General features: G+C 47.5%; 1 protein-coding gene across 2 annotated transcripts; it reads right to left on the minus strand.

Moving 5' to 3' along the window:
* Positions 1 to 341: 341 nt before the first annotated feature.
* Tars2 (threonyl-tRNA synthetase 2, mitochondrial) lies at positions 342 to 17,281 on the minus strand. Of its 2 annotated transcripts, none has more exons than XM_042682162.1 (18): positions 17,191 to 17,281; positions 16,713 to 16,909; positions 16,266 to 16,389; positions 14,430 to 14,554; positions 11,929 to 12,046; positions 11,758 to 11,822; positions 11,456 to 11,534; positions 9,285 to 9,431; positions 9,007 to 9,105; positions 8,386 to 8,603; positions 7,553 to 7,715; positions 7,182 to 7,319; positions 6,972 to 7,049; positions 3,232 to 3,332; positions 2,929 to 3,030; positions 2,684 to 2,756; positions 2,124 to 2,238; positions 342 to 771 (listed from the first exon to the last, which is right to left on the minus strand). In XM_042682162.1, the coding sequence occupies exons 1-18, from the start codon at positions 17,260 to 17,262 to the stop codon at positions 623 to 625; spliced, it is 2,163 nt and encodes a 720-aa protein (XP_042538096.1). In that variant the 5' UTR covers positions 17,263 to 17,281; the 3' UTR covers positions 342 to 622. The 2 variants fall into 2 exon arrangements, with proteins under 2 accessions (XP_042538096.1, XP_042538095.1); XM_042682161.1 differs by having other exon boundaries at positions 17,182 to 17,281.
* Between the last annotated feature and the right edge of the window lie 177 nt (positions 17,282 to 17,458).

Genomic DNA, 17,458 nt, shown 5'->3' on the forward strand with positions numbered 1-17,458 from the left:
CTGAAGTGCCCCCCCTACTAGTAAAAGGACTGCTGTCCCTTTCCCCCAACTCTGGGACAAAAGAGGAAGACAAAGTGGAACTTTTCTTTTACCCTTTTTTTTGGGTCCGGTTGTGGGGCCTGAACTCTGGGCCTGGGCGCTGTCCCTCAGCTCTTTAGCTCAAGGCTAGCGTTCTACCACTTGAGCCACAGCGCCACTTCCGGCTTTTTTCTTTCTGCTTATGTGGTGCTGAGGAATCGAACCCAGGGCCTCAGGCATGCAAGGCAAGCGCTCTACCACTAAGCCATCTTCCCAGCCCCTCTTTTACCCTTCTCTAGAAGTCAGAAATGAAGACACATATCCCGGAGCTCCACTTGTGTTTATTTACAGCAGTACTGGGGTTTGAACTCAGGACTTCACACTTGTTAAGCAGGTGATCTACTCTGAAACACAACTCCAACTTCAAGTTTATTTTTTGCCTTCATTTCATTCTCCCCACAGCCAAGTAGTATGGCTTCCCTCCCTCTGTGGAGCCCCTAACCAAGTCCATTATTCAAGGGAGCAGAGATTGGCAGTTGTAAGGAATCAGGATCTCCTGTGGGAGGGAAGCTAATGGGTTTCTGCTTCATCTGCATACAAAGGCTCAAAAAAGGTCTTCAGCATTAGGGACCCTTGTGTTCTGCAGCTCCAGCAACCTCTGCACAGCCTCAGTCAAGTCCCGCTCCCCGAGTCGTCGATTATCGCGAGTCCGAATGTTCACTGTTCTTTTACTCTGCTCTTTCTGGCCAACTACTGCAAGAAAGAGGAAGGAAGGTTTGGGAATGTCAAGACAAGTTCATCCACTGGGGATATTTCTTTTGCTTTGCAGGACCTTAGGGGACTTAAATCCCTAGGAAGGGTGGGAGAGAACATGATATGGTTTAAAGAAGTATATATTTAGCTGTGCCTGCTTTGCAGTTCACTGCCCATCCTGAGGAGATAAGGAATTGGCCCAGGCTCCCATCTCCGGCCTTATCACTTCTGGTCACAAGCCCAGGGGTCAGACACTAGGGTCATTTGGAGAAAAACAAACAGATTTGGAAGACACAACGATAACTTGTACACATGAATGGGGTGGAGGGGTGGGTGGGATGTTGGAGGAAAGGGAAGTAGTGCCAGCCATGGCACTGAGGGGTAGCTTGCTAGAATCCTGGCAGTATGGGAGTATGTACTACTACAGAAGCAGGTGATTTGCTTGAGGTGTTTCTGCTCCTAGCCTTCAAGAACACTCAACTCTGGAGGGTGAAAAAAGCAGAAGAAAGGCAGTGCTAGCGCCTGTAATCCTAGCTACTCAGGAGGCTGAGATCTAAGGATCACGGTCCAAAGCCAGCCTGGGCAGGAATGTCTGTGAGACTCTTCTCTCCAATAAACTACCAGAAAACCGGAAGTGGTGTTGTGGCTCAAGTGGTAGAGCACTAGCTGAGGGATAGCGCCCAGGCCAAGTTCAAGCCCCAAGACCGACAAAAAAAAAAAAAGGCAGTGCTAGACTATTTTCCTTGTGGTCTTTCTCCTCATCTCTAGGGATGAAATAAACAAGGCTAAAATTAGGAAGGCCTTGTTATTTTTTCCACTTTTGTTTTGTTTGGAGCTATAGGCTAACCCAGGGCCTTGCACACACTAGTTGAGCATCTACTACTGAGCTACACATCCCTAGCCCTTAGTTTTCTGAGATAGGGCTGCACTATAAAGCCCAGGCTGGCTTAGAACCTGTGCTTCTCCTGCTTCTACCTCCTGAGTGCTAGGATTATAGATGCGAGCTACAGGAGCTACCTGAGTTCGGTTAATGCCTGTTAACCCTTCTTGTCCCTTTCTCTCCAATGCTTGCTTGGGTAATCAGCCTATCAGAACCCCCTTAGAGTGGGGTTAATTAGAATAAAACTGTTCTGAGGGACCTAGTGGTTGTGTGAGGCGCAGTTTAAAGGAACTTAAGAGGGCAACTGAGTCAGGCTCCTACCCAGCTCAGGAAATGAGCCCCAATTAATCTAAATAAACACATAAGCAAACTTAATAGACTTAATAGAAAGAAAAAAAAAAAACCAAACAAACAAAAACACAAAAAACTAGATCCCAGGGCTCTGAAGTCCTGAGTTAACCCACTCTCTTACCAAACTGAAAATTGTAGTGAGTAAGCTGGGCCCGGCGGACCCGCCGGCTAAGGGTCATTCCACAGTCTGCGTCCAGATCACCGGCCAGTCCTGCGGCCTGGAGACTCTGCTGTACCTGGGACACGGGTTGCGTGACTAGGAAGTGACTCATGGAGGAATCGGGATCAATAGCACTCAGCCCCCCCCCCAGTGCTCTCAGGCTCTCACACACCCTCCTCCTCATCTATACACCGCGGCCACTCCACACCATCGACTTTGTCTGCCTCCATTCTTCTTCGCTGGACGTTGCCTGCACAACTCCACCCAACCAGCTGCTCCGGAAAAATAAACTAACATTCAGTCAAGCCCACTTTTAACCAAGGGCTCTGTTGGCAGTATTCACCGTGTCACACATCTCTATCAGGCAGAGAGCAGTTGCAGATTTTTAACCTCCAGCTCAGTCTTGGGGCTCCAAGGGCAATGCTCTTCCCACTGCCCTGAACAGCCTCTTCCTACCCAGAGCGGGGCTCCACACTTCCCACTGTGGAGCAACAGGAAGCCCATGTGTCCCAACCCCTCACCTGTCTGGCATACGCCTCTTGCTCTGGCCCCACAGGGATCACCACCACTTGGAACGGGGACAGCCACAGTGGCCTGGTGAGAGTGAACAGTGTGGCAAATTATTCATGCTGGCTCTCGCCAGAAATGTGCCTAGATGAAGCAGAACTGGGAAGAAAACAAGCTGGGATATGAAGAGGGACTGGACCTGGAGCGTGAACTACTTAATTCCAGGGCCAGAACAGAAATCCAGCGTAAGAGGACTCACCATCTCCCCCCACAGCTTTCTGCCAGCACTCCCAACAGCCTTTCCACAGAACCAAGCACTGCCCGGTGGATGAGGACTGGACGCTCTGGGGCCCCTGCCTGCCTTGGGAAGAAACAGGTGGATGGAATGGAAGCGTCACAAACCATGCGCCCCAAATCATCTTCCAGTTTTGAGGAAATACTCATTGTAAGCTGGGTATGCGTGTGGAGGATGTGGCTCCCATTTTAGGATCAAAGGAAGGGGAGTTCTCCTATTCATGGGCTGTCAAGGGAAAGGGGGCCAGTGTAGGGCAGGGTTTGGTACCCCTTGTACTGGAGGCCAAATCTCAGGGGTAGTTGGAAGTCGAGCTGGATTGTCCCACACTGATGGGGGCGACCGAGGGCATCGTGGAGGCGCACATCAATCTGGAGGGTAGAGATGAGGGCAATGAGAGAAACCAAGAACCAGCAGTTCCATAGCTTCCTCAGCAAACTCTTCTACCCACGTGTACGCCACGCTACGTGGAGCCATTCACCTTTCTACTCCAATCTGATTCATTCACTCTGGCATGGGGTCTCAGTGGCTCTCTCCACCTAATAACCATGTTAGATCAGGATGTTAGGGGATGTCATCCTTGCCTCTCAATTTCCTGAGCTCCTCATCTCAGATATCTTCATTCCTACTCACAATATGGCCATATCTTTTTTTCTTTTTTTTGGTCAGTCGTGGGGCATAAACGCTGGGCCTGGGCACTGTCCCTCAGCTCTACCACTTGAGCCACAGTGCCACTTCCGGCTTCTTCTGCTTATGTGGTGCTGAGGAATTGAACCCAAGGCCTCATGCATGCAAGGCAAGCGCTCTACCACTGAGCCACCTTCCCAGCCCCTTATACTGTCATCTTATCCATCAGTTCCACCTCTGACACAGTCATCAAACATCTAATATGATTGTTGTCTCTTGTTCTTCCAGCTGACAATGACTCCTGCTAGGCACTGATGGCTCATGCCTGTAATTCTCGCTACTCAGGAGGCTGAGATATGAGGACCATGGTTCGAAGATAGCTTGGGCAGAAAAGTCCATGAGACTCTTATCTTCAATAAAACACTAAAAGCTGGGCACCATGGCTCATGCCTGTAATCCTGGGTACTCAGGAAGCTAAGATCTGAGGATCACCATTCAAAGCCAGCCAGGGCAGCAAAGTCCATGAGATTCTTATCTCCAATAAACCACTCAGAAAACTGGAAGTAGCACTGTGGCTCAAGAGGTAGAGCGGTAGCCTTGAGCTGAAGAGCTGAGGGACAGTGCCCAGGCCCAGAGTTCAGGCCCCACAACCAGCAAAAAACAAAAACAAAAAAAAACAGAAGTAGAACTGTGGCTCAAAGTGGTAGAGTTCTAGCCTTGAGCAAAAGAGCTCAGGGACAGCACCCAGACCCTGAGTTCAAGCCCCATGACAAAAAAAAAAAAAAAGACAGTGACTGACTCCTATTACTGGTTCTTCAACTCAGTTTCCTTCTTTTTCCTTGTGACCCATAGGAACCTTTGCCTTGTATCTTTCCTACTCAGTTGTAACATTTTCTATTGTTTGTCTGTCACTGTCTTAAGGCTTAACCCCACCCTGTTGGTACCACATCCTACTATCTCCTTGCCCTGTAGAAGAACTGCTCAGAGCTGCCCAACATGTCACATACCACATGGATGCAAAATCAGAGACTGATGTCACCATGGAAGTCACGGTTTCAAGATTCAATTGATCCTTTGCTGCTGCCAGCATCCTTTGTCCTAGTCAGCAGCTCTCTGACATACTCCTCAAGAATTTCCAAGCTTTTCCCTCTATCTTGCTTTTTTTTTTTCTGGTCCTAGGGCTTGAACTGAGTGCCATCACTGAGTTGTTTTTTTTTTTTTTGGGTCAGCCATGGGGCTTGAACTCTGGGCCTGGGCGCTGTCCCTCAGCTCTTCAGCTCAAGGCGAGTGCTCTACCACTTGAGCTACAGCGCCACTTCTGGTTTTCTGGTGGTTTATTGGAGATAGGAGTCTCATGGTCTCTCCTGCCCGGGCTGGCTTTGAACCGCGATCCTCAGATCTCAGCCTCCTGAGTAGCTAGGATTACAGGCGTGAGCCACCAGCGCCCGGCTGCATTGTTTTTTTTTTTTTTGCTCAAAGTTATCTCACTACTACCAGGGCCACATCTCCACTGCTGGTATTTTGGCAGTTAACTGGAGATGAGTCTCATAGACTTTCCTACCTGGGCTGGCTTCAAATCATGATCCTCAGATCTCAGCCTCCTGAGTAGCTAGGATTACAGGTGTCAGACACTGGCACCTGATTCTATTTTGCTCAGGGCTGGGAATGTAGCTTAGGGTTAGGAGTGCCTGCTTAACATCCATGAAACCCTGAGTTTGATTCTTCAGCACCACATAAACAGAAAAGGCCAGAGTGGTGCTGTGGCTCAAGTGGTAGAGTGTTAGCCCTGGGCAAAAGAAGCTCAGGGACAGTGCCCAGGCCCTGAGTTCAAGCCCCAGGACTGGCAAAAAAAAAAACACAAACAAAAACACAGTATCTTAGCAAACTTTTTTTTTTTTGTATTTGTATGGTAGTAGATACTGGGCTTGAACTCTGGGCCTCATGTTTTCACTCAGCGTTATTTCTGCTTAATGACTTATGTTCTACCACCTCTACATCAGGTTCATTTGCTGGATATTTGGAAATAAGAGTCTCAGATTTGTCTGCCCAAACTGGCTTTGAGTTGCAAGCCTTAGATCTCAGACTCCTAAGTAGCTAGAATCGTAGGTGTGAGCCATTAGTGCTATCAGCAAACTATTTATTAGATTTATTTATTTTTTTTTTTTTTTATTTTTTTTTTTGTGCGTCATGGGCTTGAATTCTGGGCCTGGGCACTGTCCCTAAGCTCTTCATCTCAAGCAAAGCTAGTGCTCTACCACTTGAGCCACAGCGCCACTTCTGGCTTTTTCTGCTTATGTGGTACTGAGGAATCGAACCCAGGGCCTCATGCATGCAAGACAAGCACTCTAACACTGAGCCACCTTCCCAGCCCCTAAGATTGATTTAATGTAATACATACTTGAACACTGTCTTGAACACATTGTTTAGGCTTTCTGAATTTTTTTGTCTTAGTAACATAAAAATATTTGCCTTGTACTACTGATGAAGTCAATAAGATACATTTTCCTTACTTTCCCCCTCTACCATCCTGTTATTAGGGTATTAAGCCCAAGGCCCTAATTATGCTAAGCAAGTGCTCTACCCCTGGGCTACATCCCAGTATATACACTCAGGCTGGGGCTCACACGTAGGGCCTTGCACATGCTATCATACACTCTTTCACTAAGCTCTGTCCCAAGTCCTCCTTTGTTAGTGCCTGGCCTGGGCACTGTCACAGCTTCTACCTCTAGGTTTTTGCTGGTTAACTGGAAATAAGAGTGTTATAGTTTTTCCTACCCTAGCTGCCTTTGAATTGCGATCCTCAGAAATTAGCTTCCTGAGTAGCCAAGATTACAGGCATGAACCATTGGCCTCTGGCATGAAAATTTCTTGATGTCACTAAATGTTTAAGAAAACAAAACAAAATCTATATCAACAAAACTCTAAGCAAAGAGGCTGGAAATGTGGCTTAGGGGTAGAGTGCCTGCCTAGCATACATGAAGGCCTGGGTTCAATTCCTCAGTACCACATAACAGAAAAAGCTGGAAGTGACACTGTGGCTCAAGTGGTAGACTGCTAGCCTTGAGCAAAAGAAGCCCAGGGACAGTGCCCACACTCCAGGACTGGCAAAACAAAATACAACTCTAAGCAAGGGGCTGGGAAGGTAGCTCAGTGGTAGAGTGCTTGCCTCGCATGCATGAGGCCCTGGGTTTGATTCCTCAGCACTACATAAACATAAAAAGCCAGAAGTGGCCCTGTGGCTCAAGTAGTAGAGCACTAACCTTGAACTGAAGAGCTGAGGGACAGTGCCCAGGCCCAAAGTTCAAGCCCCACGACCGACAAAAAAACCCAAAACAACAACAACAACAAAAAAAACCCTCTAAGCAAGATCCCTAGAAGTTTACCTTAGGCCCATAGAAGGCACCATCTCCAGGGTTCAGGTCCCAGGGTTCTCCAAATTCCTCCAAGGCCCGCTGAAGGATCTGTAGAGGAAATGAACTCTCAGCCCCCGAAAATTCACGAGTAAGACACCCCTCCAATCCCATAGGCCCGCCCCCCCCTCACCTTCCACTGGAGAGTGGTTTATGTGCCTCTGCTTCCTGACTCCTGCTCACCTGTTCAGCCTGCTCCCAAAGGCTGGGCTCCCCTAGGAAGCCAGATGGCCGGGTGGATAATGCCAGGCGGAAGGAGAAGCCAAGGACTTGATACACAGAACGGAGGAAATCAAGGCAGCCTTGGATTTCTGCTTCCAGCTAGAGGCAGGAAATAGGGATAGAGGTAGGTTATGGGCTAGCCAGACACCTGAGGTAATGGTAGTTTGGGCAAGACAGGGCAAAATTAGAGAGGAAGCAGAAGAAAGTTGGGAGCAGAGAGTGGACACATTTGGTAGTATACAGAAAGAAAATGAGTATCAGGGTAGTCCAAGGTACGCAGAGAGAATGACAAGTGTTCAAGACATGTTTTGGGGGAGCTGGGGAAGGGCAACCTGATCTGGTGCACAGAAGATATGCGCATCATCCTGCTGGAAGCGCCACAGCCGGGTCAGCCCTCCCAGGCTGCCAGAGGCTTCTGCTCGATGCAGGACTCCAAAGTCAGCCAGGCGAATGGGCAGCTCCCGCCAAGATCTGGGCCGGTGGGCGAACATCAGGCTGAGGTTGGGGCGGGGAAGGATTAGGGCCACAGGGAGAACTAGCCCTAAAAAATGCTTCTCCCCCAAGTCTGGCTATTTCTCTGCACTGTCAGCTAGCACTCTTTCTATCTTAACATACACATATATGTCTTGTCAAGCTCACCCATCACAGACTGATTGGTGTCTGGTCCAAAAGTCAATCTCTTAGTTACCCAGAAATAATTATCACTGCAGGGTGCCGGTGGCTCACACCTGTAATCCTAGCTACTCAGGAGGCTGAGATCTGCGGATCCCGGTTCAAAGCCAGCCCGGGCAGAAAGTCCTTGGGAGTCTAATCTCCAAATAACCACCAGAAAACTGGAAGTGCTGTGGCTCAAAGGGTAGAGTGCTTGCCTCGAGCTGAAGAGCTGAGGGACAGCCCCTAGGCCCAGAGTTCAAGCCCCACAATCGATCAAAAAAAAACAACCCAAAAAACTAATTATCATTTACTGGCCTCTGTTTTATAATGGACACTGAGCCTTGATGTTACTTAAAAGGGGACAGAGAGCCAAGAGGTGGCATGATTTTACCAACGTTAGCGTCAAGGCAGATTCAAGGCTCACATTAGATGTCCTATTCTTTCTGTTATTTTACGTTTAGCAACCCAAGTCCCAGGAAGACTCATCCAGGCCTCTTCGCTCCCAGCTCACCAGTGTGCAGGGCAGTTCATGGGCTTGAGGGCAAGTGTGTCTATGGGAGGCCTGGCAGAGTGGCCACTCTGGGCACTGGCAGCCCTGTTTGTGCCTGGGGGCTGCAGGGTGAACATGTCTTCCTTGTAATGCTCCCAGTGGCCTGATAGTTGCCAGAGTTTTGTAGAGAACAGTGTAGGAGTTCTCACCTCTGAGAACCCACGGCGGGCATATTCAGCCTGGTAAGGAGGATATAGAAGGAGGTCAGTGAAACGCAAGGAGATGAAGCAGGGGAGCAGCTGGGTAATTTTCCTGGGGTCTCAGACCATACTGAAAACAAACAAGCTATTATGTAGCAAGTCCCATTCTCTATAGTCTCCCCTAACTGCAGAACACACAACTGAACTGCCTTACCAAAGTCAACAGCACTTTACAATGTTTATGGTTATACTCTTAATACTAAAACAGGGTTTCATTGTTGTAGCTCAGGCTGGCCTCAAATTCACACTCTTCCTGCCCTAGCTCACACAAGGCTAGGATTGCAGGCATGTATCACTATGTCTGGCTCAATCCTCTTTTTACCTCAAACTCCTTGGTTTAGCGTACCCCTAGTCTTCCCCCATGGACTTAGGTGCCTCTTACCCTAATAAAAGCCACTAGAGCATTATACACCCTTGTTCCTCTTGGCAGGAAGAAGCAGCTCCCAGGGCTCAGTTCATGGAAGAAGAAGAGCTCCTGCTCCTGGGAACAGAATGCCAACTATCACTTCAAGGAGGAAAAGGCTTTAAAAGCAGAAGAAATGAATGACAGGGTTGTTCAATCTGTTTGACTAGATTGGCTCCAACTTCACAATCAAGATTCCTTCCTCCCTCCACCACCTCTCTTTTCTCCATACCCTCCATGGTTCCCAAGTTCTGTACCTTGCCAATGCGCCTGTGGTCCCGCAACAATGCTTCTTCCTTTTGTGTTTCCCAGTCCCTTAGCAGCTCTGCTGTGGGAAAGGAAATGCCTGACACTCTCTGCAGTATCTCAGGAGCCCCTGAGGATCTCCACAAGGAGGCTGAGTTCTGTGACAGGACAGAGGGAACATGAGGAGGACTGAAAGTGGGTGACCTTTCTCTCTAGCCTTGTAGGTCTTTCTTGATGGAAGCATCACAAGAATGCGCCTTGATGACAATCCCATCCTATTGCCTACCCGAGGCTGGCAGCTGCATCTTCTGGATTGTCCTGGCCACATTTAGCCTTAGTTTTATCTGACTCAGGCCTAATCTCAACCAGTGATCTTTTTTTCTCCCCAGTCTCACTGTCGTATCAGCATCCCTATACTTTCTTCTATTACTGTCTAATCAATGACTGCTTAGAGGGGTAACTCAATTCTGATCAAATGGCAGTCTATTTATCTATCCCTTACCAAGGTCCCATAGAACTTCAGTAAGGTCACCTTTCCATACCACATTCTGTTCATAGACACATGAAACACAAAAGCTGTTATGCTTTTTTAAAACAACAATACTAGTACTGTATTTTTTAATCCTATTCCTTAAATATTGCTACTACATTAGTTGGTTTCACTTTATAGGTGGAAAAACAGTCAAAGCCGGGCGCTGGTGGCTCACGCCTGTAATCCTAGCTACTCAGGAGGCTGAGATCTGAGGATCACAGTTCAAAGCCAGCCCGGGCAGGAAAGACTGTGAGACTCCTATCTCCAATAAGCCACCAGAAAACCGGAAGTGGCACTGTAGCTCAAGTGGTAGAGTGCTCGCCTTGAGCTGAAGAGCTGAGGGACAGCGCCCAGGCCCAGAGTTCAAGCCCACGACCGACCGAAAAAAAAAAAAAAAAAAAGAAAAATAGTCAAGATTTACCCAAAGCCATGTAGCACATTAATGGCAGAGTGGGTTAAGTAGATGGCCAGGTTTTCCATGGAGAGCTTTATGCTGTACATAAGCCATTGTCTACTGCTATTTTTTTTTTTTTTGCTAGTCCTGGGGCTTGAACTCAGGGCCTGGGCATTGTCCCTGAGATTCTTTTTGCTCAAGGCTAGCACTCTACCACTTGAGCCACAGCACCATTTCCAGCCTTTTCTGTTTAGGTGGTGGTAAGGAATTGAACCCAGGACTTCATGCATGCTGGCAAGCACTCTCCCTCTTTCTTCCTTCTTCTTTTCCTTCCTTCTTTCAAGCTTCCTTCCTTCTTTTCTTTTCTTTTTGTCCATGTGTAGCTTGAACTCAGGGCCTGGACATTGTCCTTGAGCTTTTTCACTCACAGCTAGCACTCTACCACTTCGAGCTACAGTGCCATTTCTGGTCTTCTGGTGGTTAATTGGAGACATCTCATGGACTTTTTTGCCCTGGCTAGCTTCGGACCACAATCCTCAGATGTCAGCCTCCTGAGTAGCTAGGATTACAGGCCTGAGCCAGCAGCACACAGCTTCATGATGTATTTTCATTGAAGGCATGACTGTGTTTTAGAGTATTCTTCTGGTGCTGGTCAAGATGGTATTTATCTATTTCCCATATTCCCTCTCTACAGATGCCTTCCCTGTATGACCCTATCTAGCCTGTTCTATGTCATTTCCTGTATGACCCTAATTAGTCTGCTCCATCTGTCTTCCAAGACTCTATCTACTCTGATCATCTCCCTTAATAAAGCTGTAAGACTAGGGAATTCAAATTGACTTCAGGGGGGCTGGGAAGGTGGCTCAATGGTAGAGTGCTTGCCTCATATGCATGAGGCCCTGGGTTCGATTCCTTAGCACCACATAAGCAGAGAAGGCCTGAAGTGGCGCTGTGGCTCAAGTGGTAGAGCGCTAGCCTTGAGCTGAAGAGCTGAAGGACAGCGCCCAGGCCCAGATTTCAAGCACCATGACCGACAAAAAAAAAAAAAAAAAAATGACTTCAGGGCTTTGGTAGGGTGTCCATTATCTGCTATCATACTAGGAGACTTTAGAATGTGGGGATAAGTCTCTATCCTTCTGGATTCTCTCCTTAGCCATGAGAGCAGAGAAGAGCTAGGAGAAAGAATCAGCTTCTTACTCTCTTGCTTTCTCCTATGAAAACAGCAGCATCCATCTAACTTCACTCTCACAACTGACCGTTAGAAGCTTCAGCCCTCCGATCTGTCCAGTGTGCCGAAGGTGGGGGCCCCGGCAAAGATCAACCAACATGCCACACCTGGGAGAAAGAGGAAGTCAGTCAGCGGTGTCCAGATTCTTGACTGTCTAGCTTTCTCCATCATGGGTATTTAACTAACACAAACAGGTAAAGATGAAGAAACTGTCCTACAGGCAGAGGGAGAAATAGCTAATCAAAATCAATTCCTTTTCACATTTTTTTCCCTGGCTTTTTTTTCTCTGTGTCTCTGATTCTGTTTTCCTTAATCTTGACAGTTGCTCACCCATACACTGTTGCTGTCGGACCTGCTACTTTCTCCTGGATCAGACGGAGCTTAAAGGGGTTATCCTGGAAGAAAACAGAACAGAAGAGTGAAGCTACAAAGATGTTCTAGAGAAAGTTATCCTTTCCCTAACACCTCCATCTTCCTCCTAAATTGATACTGTCAGCACACCTTGAAGAGCTGCTGAAGCTGATCCCGAGATACCTCCAGCCTCCGGAAGGGTTGCGAAGCAGCTGCAATCTCCCGGCAAATCTGCTCCAGAACAGACAACTCTGAGCCCTGGACTGTCCTGGAAAAGGAAGAATGTGCTTGATTTCTGCTAAGAGGCAACACAAGAGTAAAGTCCTGCCCGCCAAGAAAAAAGACTATAAGTACTGGTAAAGACAGACAAACCCAGAGAAAAAAGATAAATTGGCAATCAGTTTTAGTTTTTCCTTCCTTTCCTTTTCTTTCTCTCTCTCTTTTTGGTATAGTGCTGGAGATGAAACACAGGGTATATATTTTATAGCCAGAGGAAAGCTCTTCACATAAAGTTAAAAGTTGAGTGCAAGCTGGACACAGTTGCTTGTCTGTAATCCTAGCTACTTGGGAGGCAGAGATTGGAGAATCTCGATTTGAGGACAGCTTGGGCTGAACGAGGTAGAGTACACCTGTTATCACAGGTATGGAGTGGGTGCATTTGTGTAAGCTGTTTTACCTATCAACAGGGAGAGGTATAAGGAGGAACATCCCAGCAAAGGTTGTGATTTATGCCTGGGCATAGATTAAGACCTACCTTAAAAGTAACTTTTGAAGCATGGCACCAGTGCTGTAATCTCAGCTATTCAGGAGGCTGAGATCTGAGGATCAGGTTCAAAGCCAGCCCAGGCAGACTGAAAGTCCATGGGATTTTTTTTTTTTTTTTTTTTTTTGGTCTAGTCGTGGGGCCTGAACTCTGGGCCTGGACGCTGTCCCTCAGCTCTTCAGCTCAAGGCTAGCGCTCTACCACTTGAGCCACAGCACCACTTCCGGCTTTTTTCTTATGTGGTACTGAGGAATCGAACCCAGGGCCTCATGCATGCAAGGCAAGCGCTCTACCACTGAGCCACCTTCCTAGCCCCATCCATGGGATTCTTATCTCCACTTAACCGCCATAAGTGCTAATCTTAGAGTGCCAACCTTTAGCAAAAAATTTCAGGATCTGGGCTGGGAAGGTGGCTCAGTGGTAGAGCACTTGCCTTGCATGCCTGAGGCCCTGGGTTCCATTCTTCAGAACCACATAAGCAAAAAGAAAAAAGCCGGAAGTGGCACTGTGGCTCAAGTGGTAGAGCGCTAGCCTTGAGCTGAAGAGCTGAGGGATAGCGCCCAGGTCCAGAGTCCAGGCCCCACGATCTGATCCAAAAAAAAAAAAATTCAGGATCTGAGACTAATGGCTCATGCCTATAATACTGACCACTCAGGAGGCTGAGATCTAAAGATTATGGTTTGAAGCCCAATTGGGTAGGAAAGTCTATGAGATGCTCGTCTACAATTAATGACCAAAAGGCCAAAAGTAAAGCTGTGACTTAAGTTGTAGAGCACTGCCTTGAGTGAAAAAGCTCAGGTACAGTGTCCAGGCCCTAAGTTCAAGTGTCAGAACTCACATAGACACACACATGTGCACTCACAAAGTTCAGCCCTGGCCCTGATTTCAAGCCCCAGGACCAACACACATACACAAAGTAAACTCAGTGCATGGCCCACACCTTTCTTTCCAGTATTTTGCACTTGGGACTTAAGGTGAGAGAATTAAAAGTTTGAAGCCATCTAGGGCTGAGTAGGAGAGTGCCTGCCTCCCATGCATGAGGCCCTGGGTTCGATTCCTCAGCACCACATAAACAGAAAAAAAAGGCCGGAAGTGGCACTGTGGCTCAAGTGGTAGTGTGCTAGCCTTGAGCTGAAGAGCTCAGGGACAGTACCCAGGCCTAGAGTTCAAGCCCCATGACTGACCAAAAATAAATAAATAAATAATATTAGAAGAATGCATGATGACTAAATAAATTTCAAGCGGAGTTAGAAGAGGAACATGATCTAGTAAAGAAATTGGTACCAATGTTACAGTTGGGCCTTAAAGAGGTCTTACTGGGTGCCAATGGCTCATGCCTGTAATCCTACTCAAGAGACAAAGATTAAAGGGTTGAAGTTCAAAGCTAGTTTGGGCAGGAAAGTCCAGGAGCCTCTTATCTCCAATTAGCCACCAAAAAAGCCAGAAGTAGAGCTGGGCACCGGTGGCTCACAGCTGTAATCCTAGCTACTCAGGAGGCTGAGATCTGAGGATCACGGTTCAAAGCCAGCCCAGGCAAGAAAGTCCGTGAGACTCATCTCCAAAAAAGCAACAGAAAACTGGAAGTGGCGCTGTGGCTCAAGGGGCAGAGCACTTGCCTTGAGCTGAAGAGCTAAGGGACAGCGCCCAGGCCCAGCGTTCAAGCCCCATGACTGACCAAAAAAAAAAAAGATCCAGAAGTAGAGATGTGGCTCAAGTGATAGAGTGCTAGCCTTGAACAATAAAAGCTCAGGGATAGAACCCAGGCCCTGAGTTCAAGTCCTAGGCCCACCCCCCCCCCCCCCCCCACACACAGAATATGCCCAAGGTCCCAGAAAAGGGCTTCTGAAGACACCCCAGGATCACCCTCCTTCTTCCCTGTACTACTCACCGATCTTTTCCCAGGAAGAAATCATGGTAAAAACCATACTCTGTACTTGGACCACGGCAGAGAATAGCGCCCAGGAACTGCTCAGCTGCTGCTCCCAGAACATGGCTGCTAGAGTGCCAGAACACCTGGGTTCACAAGAGAGTCTGTGAGTTCAGGAACGTCTCCCTTGAGCCCTGAATCTCCACTCAGAGAATCTGAGGAAACCAGAAGAATCTAATGAGCCAGTTCTTCTAAGATTAAATGGAAAGCCTAGATTTCAAGGGTGACCACTAAGTTTTTTGTTTGTTTGTTTGTTTTAGGCAGAGGGAAGAGGATAGAAAAACAAACAGAAGCCAGATACTGTGGCTTAAGCCTAGAATCCTAGCTACTCAGGAGGCTGAGATCTGAGGATTGTAGTTCAAAGCCAGCCTGGGCAGAAAAGTCCTTGTGAGACTCTTATCTCCAAATTAACCACCAGAAAACTGGGAGTGGCACTATAATTCAATGTATTGAGTGCTAGCCTTGAGTGAAAAAGATCAGGGACAGTGCCAGGCCATGAGTTCAAGCCCCACGAACAACAACAAAAGCAAGGAGGAGAACACTAGTATCAGTCCTTGTTGCTTCCTACTTTTGGAGCACAGAAGCAGGGGACTAGCTAGTCTTCTTTGGTTCTCCTATAACATTTTAGGATTTCTTAGGATACTACTAGTGGTTCCTAGCCAAGGCATGATGGTATATAGCTGAGCAGAAGGATTTTGAGTTTGAGGGCAGCTTGGGCTACATAGTGAGATGCTGTCTCAAACAACAGCTCTTTAGAGATATGTTTGGTACCTTTTTGTACTGGGGTTTAAAGTCAGGGCCTACACATGCTTGGTTTACTTGCTCAACTGGTGCTCTACCAAATAAGTTATGCTTCCAGTTCTGCTTTCTATTGGCTATTTCTGGAGGTGGAACCTAGTGGACCTCTCTGCCCAGACTAGCTTTGAAATGTGATTCTCTGGATCTCAACCTCCTGGGAATCCAGGATTACAGAAGTGAGCCATTAATGGTCAGCTTTATTTGCTCTTTTTATGGTGCTAGGGACTGAACCCAAGGCCTTGCACATGGCAGACAAGCACTCTTAACAATGAGCTATCCTCTAGTGTTGTTTGAACTTTTTTTTTTTTTTTTCCTGGTCAGTCATGAGGCTTGAATTCTGGGCCTGGGCGCTGTCCCTCAGCTCTTCAGCTCAAGGCTAGCGCTCTACCACTTGAGCCACAGCGTCACTTCTGGCTTTTTCTGTTTATGTGGTGCTGAGGAATCGAACCCAGGGTCTTATGCATACGAGGCAAGCATTCTACCACTGAGCCACCTTCCCAGCCCATGTTTGAACTTTTTTCATAGCGGAGGAATCTAGTGTGACAGAGCTAATCTTCTAAGATTGGCTACTACCAATAGATGACAAAAGAACTCTATTTTTCTAAGATGCTAATAGACAAGGAATAAGTTACTCAAGCTAACAAGCAAGGACAAAGAGTAGAGAGCACACTGTTTGTGTGCTCAGTTGTGGAAACCATGTTAAAATTGAATATAAATAAGCCATGGATGACTTATATTGTATGTGTTCAAGGATTGAAAAGGATGAATTGGTATATTATTCTACTTTTTTTCAACTTAGTATCACTCCATTTCACTAGTACAAATAATGTTTGCTTAATAGACTAAGGCTAAGTAGAAACTTTTATCATGTTTCCAGCTTAGCCAGGAAGAGTCAGATGGTCAATACAGTCTGCAAATGGAGGAAGTAATAAATGTTAGAATTTCCTGATTAAATATCTTAGTTTCTAGCCATTGTACTCTCTGTACAGAGAAGCTTACCGCTTTCCCTTCTGGGGAGTCAAATGTCAGAAATCTGAGATCAGAATCTGTCTCCAAGGGCCGCTCCAGATCATAAGGCTCACCGTTCACTTGAGCAGCCACTGCAGTATCAGCCAGTGTTGAACTTCAGCAGAGGGGGGTGGAAATGAAGAAAAGTCAAGGTTACAACCCACAGGGGAGAGGCCAGTATCCCAGCGAGTCTAAATCTTCAAAAGGAAAATGAGTTTCTAGAGTATTAAAACTTATTTTTTTCCCTTAATGTACAATACAGGAAGGGCAGAACTCTGAAGCTGGTGAAAATTTAAATAATTTAATATACATCATATCTCAAGGGGGAAACACACACAACACATACACACCTTGATGGGGACAAAATACAATCAAGCAGACCAAATTTTCTTTCTCTAGTTAGGTGCAGTGGAACTCAAGGGACAGGGGGCCCGATACCTGATCTGCTGGGCTAGTTGATACGGGGTTGTATTCCAGGCCACAGCATCCACTTTCTGGCCTCCAGGAAGTGAAATCTTAATCATCCGGGGCTCGTTCTGTGCCATATTTGCCAACCTCTTTACTTGAGCAGCCCATAGCTCCTCAAAAAGGCCAAATCGCTCGCTCAACCAATGTGGAGGGGAAGGCACAGATGCCTGAAGGGAAAGACACGTTAGGAAGTTTAACACATCCTACGACTCCTCTGGATTGGGGGTGGATTTATGGTTAAGTGCCCTGAGCTACTAATCCCAGGACTTTTAGGAGGACTGGGTGATACAGGGTCTTAGGCCTGGGAGGGCCCTAGGAGAGGGCTTGGGTGGCCTCCTCCCGTGATGAGAGCGCAGGCGCGAGGAGTATGACACTGGGACCAGAGCCTACACGCTGGGCTTTGGTTGGGTTCGATGGTTCGTTTGGAACTTTCGGGTACCTCACGCACCGTGTGTAACTTGCAGGCTTGCGATCGCGGGAGCCGGAGCCAGAAAGGGGGCCACCTCCGATACAACCCCATGTTCCTTCAAACTGGTGCCGGCGCCCTTAGATTAGCGGGGCTTCTCCTCAACTAGATTCCTAATTGGCTCCCACACCAACAACATCCCCCCCTATTGGCCACAGAGATGCCACTCGAGTCTGGCACGCCCTCCGAGGAACTCCGAAAAGGCACACCCTACACAACACAAGCAGCCTCGAGAATAGTTCCTGCTGCC

The sequence above is a fragment of the Dipodomys spectabilis genome, unplaced genomic scaffold (genome assembly GCF_019054845.1).
Source record: "Dipodomys spectabilis isolate Male_0828 unplaced genomic scaffold, ASM1905484v1 ptg000069l, whole genome shotgun sequence".
In the NCBI taxonomy this organism is placed as follows: Eukaryota; Metazoa; Chordata; class Mammalia; order Rodentia; family Heteromyidae; genus Dipodomys; species Dipodomys spectabilis.